The sequence below is a fragment of the Metopolophium dirhodum genome, chromosome 1 (assembly GCF_019925205.1).
Source record: "Metopolophium dirhodum isolate CAU chromosome 1, ASM1992520v1, whole genome shotgun sequence".
Classification (NCBI taxonomy): domain Eukaryota; kingdom Metazoa; phylum Arthropoda; class Insecta; order Hemiptera; family Aphididae; genus Metopolophium; species Metopolophium dirhodum.
Window position 1 is genome coordinate 133,694,300 of NC_083560.1, and position 12,313 is coordinate 133,706,612.

The following is a 12,313-nucleotide window of genomic DNA, read 5'->3' on the forward strand; positions in this document are numbered from 1 at the left end:
GTCAGTTAACCGAGTTTTAATACATTTTTCTAATATTTTTAACAAATGTGAAAGTTAAAGAAATATGGTGTTAATTTGTACAAACATTTTTTTTTCCACTTTTAAATATCGCGGTACAATATGTCTCCGTCAGAAGTAGTAAATTGAAGATAATATGTTCTGAATTTTAAAGAAACAAGTACATAATATATATATATTCGGAAATTTGTTTTTAAAAAAACATATTTTGAGCAATGATACCTATTACCTATTCCATTTCTAATTTCTGTAGAACGATGTGTTATCTTTCTATCTGTGATATAGTTTAAAGAAAACAACATTTGGATTATTCTTAGTAAAAAAGTATTTCGTTTTATTATTTTTAATGTTCACCCACTAATAAATTATAAAATTCATTAGCTATTTAGCTTTGTTTTTTAACAACAACATATAATTTTGTTTGTTAAGTAGGCACTGAAAGAATATTAATTTATTATTTTGATTCTTATTTAAATATTCATTCATCACTTTCCAAACCATTTTTGTATCTTTATTTACTTTATTTATTTTGTTGAACTAATACACTAATACAAATCTTTTGCTAATTTTATTCTAAATTTTTATATTTGTAATACCATCATAGCATCATGGAACAATATGATCATAGATCAATAATACCTGCGGTTTTAACAGTTTAAATATCTACTATTTATTGTTAAGGATCCTGCACGTGACCGGTTTTTTTGCTCAAAAACATGCCTTACAGGAAAAACTCTCACGCCTCGTAGATTGTTCCGATTTCGATCATTTTTTTTTTCAATAGAAACACTTTCTACAGGGCGCATTGGATTTAGATTTTTTAAATTCTATTTCTAAACCATATAATACGATTTTGAATATGACCAATTTTCATAAGATTTTGTTATTTTTATTATGTTTGTTTTAAGCAACGAAATTAAAAATCAAAGTCTAATGGGCACTGTAAAAAATTCTAACGAAAAAAAAAAATTAATCAAATCAGACCACTCGCGTGAGTTTTTTCCGTATTGCATATTGCCTAAACATTGCGCCTTATTAAGACACACGAGCAGGCCCCTTAAGGCATTCTACTTGAGAGCGCTAGTATCGTTTTTCTAATTTTCCGGATTTTTAAGGTCCGTGATATTACGGTCTGAATATTTACATTCCGGAACTGTACAGTCCGTTCAATTATTTTCCGGGATTTTACATGCGTCCAGAAATATTATAGAAACTACATCAGAAGCTATATGGAAAAATTTACAACCGTTATACATGCCTATGCCTTCTAAAGAAATTTGGGGAAAAACAGCAAAAAGATACGAAGAACTTTGGAATTTACCTAACTGCGTGGGCAGTATTGACGGAAAACATAAAATTAAAAAACCAAATGATTCAGGATCAGCTTTTTATAATAATAAAAACTTCTTTTCAATTGTTTTAATGGCTATATCAGATGCAGATGGAAATTTTTTGGCTATTGATGTGGGTGAGTATGGACGAAATAGCGATGGAAGAGTGTTTAGAGAAGGTTCTATAGGACAAGCGATAATTCAAAAAACATTAGATTTACTACAACCATCATGTCTACAAGGAGAAAATAACAAACCACCTTTTCCATATTATTTCGTAGTCGATGAAGCCTTCCCTCTTCTTGAAAATCTAATGAACCCTTATCCTCGACGTCAATTAAATAATACAAAACGTATATATAACTATAGGTGAGTAATACATTTTATATTATTTAAAATAATATAAACATTTGAAAATAATCGTTTATAAATTTATGATATTATTAGAATTTCAAGAGGCAGAAAATCAATTGAATGCGCTTTTGGAATGCTTGCAACAAAATTTAGGATTTTAAATACACCAATAAGCCGTAAAACAGAAAAAATTGACACCATGATTAAAGCTCTTTGTGTTTTACATAATTTTATTCGCTTACACGACGGAGTATTTACATTACCCTCAGAAATTTTTAATAATGATGATGAAGATGGAAACCATTTTGAAGACGAATTTCAGCAAAACAATCAACAATTGAACAGAACAAGACCAACAAATACTGCAATTGAGTTACGAGACAGACTACGTTCATATTTTATACAACCCTATGCAGCACTTCATTGGCAAAATAAATATATCACTGGTACAGTATAAATTGTATGTATGATACCTACACACGACACAGCTTAAATTAAAATAAAATTTTCTTACCTTTTTCTGAAAGTGTTTTTGCTATGTGTTCCCATGCTAAATCCTGAATATTACTATTAGAATAATCTTTATGGCAATAATCATACAGACAACTATTCTCTTCAATGAGGCTTATTAGTTTTATATTGACTGCTGGATTATCTTTCATTATTTTATTTTTTATTTGCCATCCTGTATAGGTTAGGTATAAAATATATAAATAATTTTTGGGGGATAATAATACTTGTAAATCTAGGGCTCGTAAGTTTATTGTTCTTTGCATATTACGGGAGAGGGGTGGATCAAAAATGTCGGAAATGGCCATTCAAAATCATTCAAATAGGGTAGTAAAGTCAGGAACAATAAAAATAAATCAAGTTTTTTGGAGGGGGGGGGGCATTTTTAACATTGAGACTGCGACATAGACGTATTAAACTCTATGTACAAAATTACTTAGCCTCTCAAATTTGTTTATAATGTATTAATATTAATGTGAGCCGCGGCACACAGTTTGAATACCTCTGGATTATATGAATAATTGATGTTAAATGTAAGATATTGAATAGTATAAAGCAGAGTTGATTAAAAACATGATTTGTTCGAGTTTAGAACAAAATATGTAATTTATTTTAAAAAAAAAAAAATTACCAACTCCAAATTGTATGGACAATTGAATAATTAAAATAATTAAAAAAAAATAATCATTCAAATAATTATTAAAAATTCAAAACATAATTACCTGTCTGTGACAATAATAATTGCTTGATAACAAGTAAATAACAAATAAACTTTATTAACAAAATAACAAAAAATATTAATTAGTACTTTAGTACTAAAAAAGTAACTTAAAAAAAATTAAAAAGTACGACAAATTTGTAAGAATGCAAAACGCAGGTTGTTTCGTGTAATTGAATTATGGTTCTTTATTCTTACGTAACATAATAAAAATAATTTATTTATGTTCTACAGTTTTTTATTTTAGTTTGACAAGTGCTCTTCGAGCTACAGATATTTCAGTATGGAATTTTAAATGGATTATACAATATTTTCTTTTGATATAATTTGCCCGTTGAGCTACAAATATTTGATACGTTTATTATTGACGAGTGGTATGACTCACGTGAGTGCCGTAGGGTTGATGGATCGGGTAGTTGAATACCCCAGACCAAAACAGCCGACTCGGTTGGTGGTGTTTGGCGGGCGTATATGAACGGGATGTGGCTATCGGGCGTTGACTCCGTCCTCGATGCACAACACTGGTTCCTCCTATGTAGTGATGGCATGAGGTAGCAGTAGCAGTGATTTTTCACAGGTGATTTCATAATAGCAGTCACAGACTGCTACTCCAATATGAAGATAACAGTGACTGCTACTTTTGCTACTTTTATCGCCTTAATAATGGTCATATTGCGAAATGAATTTCATAATATTGTTATCACTGTTAAAATATCAAACAATATTAAACAATCACTCATTGCTACAATGCTACTCAAATATGAAAATTATATTGACTGCTACTTTTATTTAATTACAAAGAAGTAAAATTCACAAATATACCTTGTTAAAAATTGAAATATATTATTTAATTGTATAATACATACAAGTGTGTAAGATAATCACATCGACATTTTTAAAACAATACATTTTAATTATATATTTTATAATAGATAAAAAATAAATAAATACCTGGAGAATTAAATACCTACACTGAAAAATCCATTGAAAATGAAATACTGCGTGGGTGAAGTACAATATTATAGTAAGTTTAATAATTATATTACCTTCCTAAATATCTATATTGGTACTTATTAGTTATAGTTTATAATATACTAGCTACAATTTAAAAATAATTACAATAGGTACATCTTATTATTTATTAATAAATCAAGAATTTTGATTCAAAAACAATAGCATTTCAGCTTTTTTTGATTTTAATCGACAACGACGATCTGTTATGATCAAACCTGCCTTTGAAAAAACCCGCTCGCAAGGTACTGATGATCCTAAGCAACACAATGTCTTCCTAGCCAATATACTTAGGTAAGGATAATTATATTTATGCTCTTGCCACCATTCTAATGGGTTGCCATTTCTTTTTAAGATCGGCTCTTCAAGATATCGTTGAACCTCAACTATAGCCCGTGCGGTTGATGTTCTTATGGCAGGCTGGACTTCGGAAACTCTTTTATCAATCGTTTCCCAAATTGAAAACGATTTTTCATCGGATACTGATGCACTTGACTGGAAAGAAGTAGACGGTTCAGGTTGTAATGTACATTCTGTTTCTGATCTAGCTAAAGAAATAATATTTGCTGTAAGCTCCACTACATTATTTTGGACAGAAGTTTTCATAGATTCATTGTGAATAAATGGAATGTTTTTTAATCTCGGATCAAGAAAAGTACACCTAGAAAGTGTCATACTCTTTTGAAGGTTTCCCCAATTTTGCCTGTCTTTCATTCCATTAATTAAATTGTTAATTAAACCTTCGGTTTGAATGGAATAATATTGATGTTTTAATTGTTGGCAGACATCTTGTAAGCCTTGAGCAATTACAATTACCATTGATGCAGTAATATATTGATCACCACTAACTGCTCTTGTAGCTTCTTCGAACGGCTGTAAGACTTTGCAAAATTCTTTTATAACTGCCCATTCATTTGGATTTAAACCATTTGGAGCTTTGTCTAACAGTCCTATTGTACCTCTTACAGATGTTTCCAATTCCACGAAACGTTCCAGCATATAGAATGTGGAATTCCAGCGTGTAGAAACGTCTTGCAGCATTTTTTTTTGGTTCCTTAATTCCATTATTCTTTTGGTAAGTCATAAGTTTACTATTAGCAGTTGTACTTTTATGGAAATGTGTACAAATACTCTTAACTTTATTAATAAGCTCAGATTCTTTATTTATTGCAGATTGAACAATCAAATTAAGAGTATGCGCGAAGCAACCAAAATGTTTCAACTGTAATGTTGACAAAGCATTTTGTACATTATAAGCATTGTCGGATACAGCTAAGACTATTTTATTTTTTAAGTTCCATGTATTTAAAGTTGTATTTATTTGTTCACTGAGATGTTGACTTGTGTGACTTTCGCTAAAAGAATGACAACTTAATAGTAAAGATTTTAAAACAAAACTAGAATCTAGAAAATGTACAGTTATTGCTATGTAACTCTCTGTGTTTCGCGAAGTCCAACAATCAGTTGTCATGCAAGCCATTTCTAGGTCATTGGATATAATCTCTTTGACTTCATTAAAACATTTTTCATATGCCGCTGGAATTAGTGTTTTTGAAATGGCATGTCGGTTAGGAATTTTATAGCTAGGGTTCAATAAATTCACAAATTCTTTAAAACCTATATCATCTACTACACTAAAGGGTTGCAAGTCTTTGGTAAAAAGTTTTATAAAAGCATTATCAATCTTCTTTTGACCGTCTACAGACATTTTTTTGGGGATATAATTTGTTATAGCTAGCTGTTTACGTTTAAATGGATTTGTTTTTAAAATTGGTATTTCATTTTCTACAGTTTCCTGAGAACTATTACTACTCTTATTTTTTTCCACAACTATACTTTCAGCATTAACTATTTGTGTAACAGACGATGGATTATCTACGTTACCATTATCCTGTACATAAAAAATAAAATATGATAAAGCCTAATTTTATTGTTATTTAATTGAAAATTATATTTTAATTTATATTAAAGTCAACAGTTAAATTTTTATGCAAAAATGACTACTAAATATTATGATTATTTTATAGAACATACCTCTGAAGAATTTGAAAATGAATGCAATAAATGTGCATGGTGTAAATGTTTTTTTAAATTTGTCACACTAGTTTTGTAAGAATACTTTTTTTTACAAATATCACATTTAGCTAGGATAGAGTCAATTTTTGTGAAATGTTGCCAAATATCACTTGATCTTCTATCTTTACTCATTTTAATGTAATTAAAAAACTTAATATTATATAATTTGTGAAAAAACAAAGAGAGTACAGAAGACAAACTTATATTGTTCTGCCTCGATCTTCAACACCAACAGATTAATGATTATTGATTATAAAATGTAGTACCCCATCGTAATGGTGAATTTATATGTACAAGTAGTAACATGTTTTAAACATGCAAATTCCTGCTTTTCATATTAATGGGCAATAGATTGTATATATAAATAACAATAACTTTAGTTTTGACAGTGTATGGAGGGGAGGGGGGGTTGATGAGCGGGATACACATGACATTTTTTCAATGTTTTCAATTTTATAATAATATAAATTGTAAACTATAATAATATATGATGAAGTCCTTTGAATTCCGTGGTAAAGCTGCTATCACAGAATAGTATTATCGATTTCATGACAATAAACTGATAAGGAAATGAGCAGTATAGTAGCTGCTACTGCAAATACTTGCTACTTACTGCTATTTTTTCACAATGGTTTTAAAGTAGAACTGACAATTTTTATTCAAGAACATGAAGTAGCAGTCACTGCTATTTTCACTGCTACTTTTTTAATAGCAGTAGCAACTGTTACTGCCACTGAAAAAAATCGCAGTTTACCATCTCTACTCCTATGTGATCCGTTTTCCCGTGACAGCGTGAATGAACTAGTTGCGGCGCGGAGTGGTGGCTGGCGGCTGCTATGACAGAGCGTCCTACAGCGGCGGCAATGACAGTTGGAGATGACTGCGAAGTCGAGCGGCAATTACACAGGTGGCGCGTCCTGTGACGGCGGCAACGGCAGCTACGGACCGGCGACGTGCCGACGTCGGATGACAGGCTTGACGATGGCGCGTGCGGGTGACGGTCGGCGGTTGCGGACAACGACCGCTGCTGTTTGGAATCGGTAGCTTGGACAGTACGCTGCTAAGACGTACCACTACCGACTCCGCACAGAGGGCGTTGTGGGGTGAGCCTCCTCCAGCGCTTTAGGTGTGACTGTGTGAGTAGCTTGATCAGTACGCTGCCAGGGCGTACCACTACTCACACTGTCATGGCTGGAAGAGGGGTGTGGAGGGAAGTTACTTTAAGTTATATTCTTTTTAATAAATTATTAGTAATGAACCGAGATACTATGAGAGAACGATAATTGTAGGCTGAAATCTAGCCTGTATATTATATGTGGTTTGATACCGGTTGCCGCTGGTTAGTGACCACATTTCATTGCTTTTCCGCGTGATGCGTGTTGCCTCTTAAGTGGGCTACTAGGTTACATCAATGTAGTTTTTAACGCTTTGATTATTCTTGTGTTGATGACATTAACTTGTAATTTCTACGTGTCGGAACTAGGAAAGTCATATTAAGTTGTCTGGTCTCGGAGCGCGTCCGTCGCCGCGCGCTCTGTACGGCGTCTGTGCGTTTCATGGTTCGACGCCATTTTTGTGTTTGTTCCATACAAATGGTGTTCTACTGGTAGGAAAAGGTATTGAACAGTATCGTATATGAAGATATTAAGTATCACAACACTTTACGCGATCAGTATTTGAAGTATTGATGAATAAAATGTTGGAAAGTCATAACTTGGTCGGCTCGGTACCTATTCATTTTATGCTTGTGGTGTCCGTTAGATGGCGCGGGCTGTTTCGTTTAGGAATAATTATTCCTATTAATTCTGTCTTGTTACAAACTGTACAACTCAAATTAACAAATGTAAATTAATTAATTAACAATTGTACAATACAATGTTTCACGTGAAGTGACGTGACACAAAGTAGTGCATGCAATACTTTTCTGAATCGAAAGTAGCAAGCTAGTGACACATGTTATGACATGTTAGTTCAGTGAGCGGACATGGATTTGTTTGTTTGAGTTTTATCGCGCGTCGCATGCATCTAGCTTGCATGTTGCCAGGTCACGCGTCACGTCAGACGCCACGTTACTTTGGTCGCGCCTTAGGTGTTTTCGCGATCCGCAAGCACGCGACGTTTTAGCTGCGCCCACTACTCATAGCTGTGCACCGACAGACTCGGGAGCATTGTTTATTATCTTATGAACGTTCGTCCATGACGTATCCCTTCGAAATAAAATTCATACACCTAAATGCATTGCCGCCATAATATTTTAAATATACGCTCAGCGCTCTTATACACTAACCATTTTTTAATTAAAGCCACTGTCTGCCCAATAGCATACCTATTTGTATATAACAATTAACAATATTACGTAGGCTAGAAAATCTAGTTTATACCGTACCTTTAATAATTGTTGTACAAACATTTTAAGTATTCGAGTTAACAATATTTGACAATATAACTAACAATATATAACTTAAGATTTACATTTAGTTTGTAAAAATATAAATATAGACATACGTCTATTATCAATGCTATTATGTATTTATTTTTATACTTACCAATATTTTTGAATGTATTACCATAATACCATTGATTATAATAAATATTATTATTTAATATTTATATTATTCAATGATAACATTAACATATCAATAAACATTTTAAATACTTACGTGGAATCTTGTTTTATAAGTATTTTTTTCTATGAATGTCAATAAAACTTTATTTGTTGGGTAAAAAAACTTGAAAATTTAATGCAAGGCTCCTACTATATTGTTACAATGACATTTGAAAAATATTTATAATCCTTAGTCACAGTTTTTTTTTTTATAAGCATTTAAAGTTTAAGTCTTGAGAAAATACGGAAAAATCACGAAAATTAGAAAATTATTTTGAGTTGAGAATTCTCAAAATATTTTCTTTTTAAATTTAAGATTTGAAAATGTAATACAAGATTATTCATAAGTTTGTCTACCTTAATCAAAAAAAAGGTAGGTAAGTGGATGTCGCTCTGCTGAACAGTAGGTTACAAGTGGGTGACTGTAATGGATGGTGTTAAATTTGAATTCAATGATATAATATCATTGTATAAGAAAAACGATTCTGAGCGAAAACAGTCCGTCAGCCTATGATATTACCAAGTATATTTGATGATATTATTGTGAATAAAGTAATTTATATACAACCTATTTACGTGGAACCTTGTTTTATATTTTCAATCATTAGTTATAAAAGTTGAACATTTTAAAAATGTTTAACTACAAAATGATTATTAAATTTTAAATTTGATAAATGATGTCAAAATTTGAACTTTAAATGCTTATAAGAAAAAAATTGTGCCTATGTATTTTAAATATTTTTTAACTGCTATTGCAGCATTATCAGGAGCCTCGCATTAAATTTTCACGCTTTTTTACCCAACAAATAAAATTTTATTGACTTTCATAGAAAAATAAACTAATAAAATTGGAAACTGAAAATGTCCCTAAACAGTTCAAAATAAATCCAAATATTTTGAAAATTTTATCGTGTATAGAAAATTCAAATATAAACAGCCAGTAAAAATGTCATGTATCTACGGTCATTTGTTTTAAGTTACATTTTCGCCTTCAGCTACATTTGGCAACATAAAAACTAGATAAACAATGGCACATAGAAATTCGACTAGATAAATCAAAGTCATATATGCGAATAGAAAACCTATGGGAAGATACCGAGAGGGCAATGCGAATCTTATTATCTCATTACAATAGGTACTACAATCTCACCTTAAATCATAAATTATAAATGTATGAATATAACAATTAAATATTGTTATGGTATATATGTAGTGCATAGTATCTAAATAGTAACGGATGGCGTATAACATATATTGCAAACACGATAACAGGTCACGATTCTCGGAATAACCAGGCGTGGGAATGTATCAATGATTAATTGAACAACGTCCTGTGAAATCCGCAGATAAGTCGATAGACAAGGGGGGAAGTAGGAGAACAGGAGGCCCTATAAAACCAGACCCGAAACGGCCTGTAGATTAGACGTGTAACACCACAGTACAGGCGAGCACCTTCACGAATGACAACGCAACAACTTGTCAAATTGTACTTGGAGTATTTCAATAAACAACTAACTTTCAACCAGTCTAAATTATTTATCAACTCTACCTGAAGAAATCCTCTACAATCGGTCTTGCTACCTGCAACTTTATGAACTAAGCGGTTAACCCAATTGCTAGATCATAACAATAAATATGTACCAACATAAACAAAATTATAAAAAACGATAGTTAAAAAACGAAAATGTACCCAAAAATGCGATAAAATACCGCCTGATCTGTGCTATAATAAAATAATAATAATAATAATAATAATACTCCCAAACGCAAAACCCCTGATTCAACGAAAAACGGCTGATAGGCTACTTTTCGTCGAACACACTATAGAAGAATGTTACAGCTCCCTGCACCAGATGGTCTTTTTAATATGTTTTTTTGCAAGTGCGTGAAAGGTTGTGGAGTACTATTTATCGAAAACTAGGATTGGACTGCTCAGAAGTTTGCGTTAGCCGTCACGGGTAATCTGCTACAATTCACCCCACAGGAAAATGATAACTTCAATAACTCTATCGAGTCATGGAGGCATGGAGCAGGTTACACTACTAGAGTACAATCCATGGTGCGGGCTAAACCTTCGTCACCTGTTAACCATTCATCTCAAAACGCTGGTTGCTGTCGTCGTTTCAACTTTTGTAAAGTATTATTTTCCCCTCTTTTAACCCTTCATATACAACTGTTAACCCACGTGGTCCAAGCCGAAAGTCAGTATTATTTCTTTTACCCCTCCCCCCCCCCATGTTATACACAATGTCAACCTTCTTGAATGTAAATTTAACCCATACTATCTTACAATGATCGATCTAGAAGTATCTTATTTGAAGAGTAAAATGCCTTCCTACCACTTCTAACAGGGCTCTTTTTCAAATATAATTTTACATCAAATTATTAAATCATAATCTTAAAACTTTTTTTTTTTAAACAATTGTTCATCAGCCATAATAGTAAATGTATATTTTACTCATGACTGTTTTGGATTTTAAATAAGGTATGACTTATTAAATTATTAATAAAGTGTAATAAATTAAGTAAAAAAAATTACATTTTATTTCAGTTTACGGTGGTATATTCTCGGAAAACATTCTGATGTATTTTTCACAGAAAATACCAACACTAAAAATAGCCATGAAGTCAGTTTACTACGATTATGACGGGGAGAAGAGAGTTGAAACATCTCGTGCGTATCACAAAGTTGCTGACACACCTATATATTTTGTCATGGGTCACCAGTCAAATATTTTCATATTAGTATAAGCCTCGTTGTTCGAGTTCATAAATTCATAACGTTGGTTATTTGTTAGTTTTCGTGTTAAGTTTGTCTCCTCAACAAATCATTGTGTCAACAAGCCATCTGATCAACGCTGCAGCAGACTGTTTGTTGTTTGTGAATTATTCCGCATTCGTCTTCAGGTGCCAGCACATTAAATTATACGTGCTCGGACTCACCCTGTTGTTTTTAATTGCCATTACATACCTAACCATTCAAATACAAAGGTCCGGTGCGGTAACGTGGGTGTAAGATCATCCTGTTCCTTGCATCTGATACAGCTGATTATGAGAGTAACGAGCCTTCTCGATTAGTATCTTTATCCTATTTTCATTATAGCCACCATAGGAATTTATTATTATGTCATATTTTTTATTGTCATTGTAGCCGCCATAGGAAAGTCTTATTATACCTACATTATACACACTATTACAATCTTTCATCCATATCTTCATTTTATTAAGAGGATGTCAGCGCACTATTTGTTTTCTTTCTCTGGTCCACGCGCAACATAGACAAAACGCATTAACGCAGAATCATTTTTTCTATGTTTTTAAGTAATCTTAAAGTAAAATTACCAATTACAAAAAAGATAGAGAATAATATTTTTGAGGGAATGATATATCGATTTGTCTAAATATTGTCTCAAAACAATTTAAATATCATTTAAATTTACAATTTTTTTTTGTTTATTTTGAAAGTCGAATGCAAATAGCAATAAAATATAAAATCGATGTCTTTCCTTCAAAAATTGTATTCTCTATCTTTTTTGTTATGGGTGATTTTACTCTAAGATTACTTACAAACATGGAAAAATGATTCTGCGTAAATGCGGTTTGTTTATATCCGCAGACCAAATGCGGCCCGCGTACCTTTTTTCACTGGCCCGTGCTACATTTCGATTTAGTTTATAAAAATATAAAAAT

General features: G+C 32.0%; 2 protein-coding genes across 2 annotated transcripts; one reads left to right on the forward strand and one right to left on the reverse strand.

The window, feature by feature from the left end:
* Nucleotides 1-1,440: 1,440 nt before the first annotated feature.
* LOC132932501 (uncharacterized) lies at nt 1,441-2,160 on the forward strand. Its single transcript, XM_060998890.1, has 2 exons — nt 1,441-1,718; nt 1,797-2,160. Exons 1-2 carry the CDS (start codon nt 1,441-1,443, stop codon nt 2,158-2,160), a joined length of 642 nt encoding a protein of 213 aa, XP_060854873.1.
* A 1,920-nt stretch (nt 2,161-4,080) lies between these two features.
* LOC132932502 (E3 SUMO-protein ligase ZBED1-like) lies at nt 4,081-5,007 on the reverse strand. The gene has a single exon (XM_060998891.1). It carries the CDS (start codon nt 5,005-5,007, stop codon nt 4,081-4,083), a length of 927 nt encoding a protein of 308 aa, XP_060854874.1.
* Nucleotides 5,008-12,313: the final 7,306 nt, after the last annotated feature.

Excerpts from the sequence above, each read along its gene's own strand:
- LOC132932502 (XM_060998891.1), bottom strand. The coding sequence starts at position 5,007 with ATGGAATTAAGGAACCAAAAAAAAATGCTGCAAGACGTTTCTACACGC.
- LOC132932501 (XM_060998890.1), top strand. The coding sequence starts at position 1,441 with ATGGCTATATCAGATGCAGATGGAAATTTTTTGGCTATTGATGTGGGT. Across the intron at positions 1,719-1,796 it reads AAACGTATATATAACTATAG|AATTTCAAGAGGCAGAAAAT; the intron begins GTGAGTAATACA and ends TGATATTATTAG.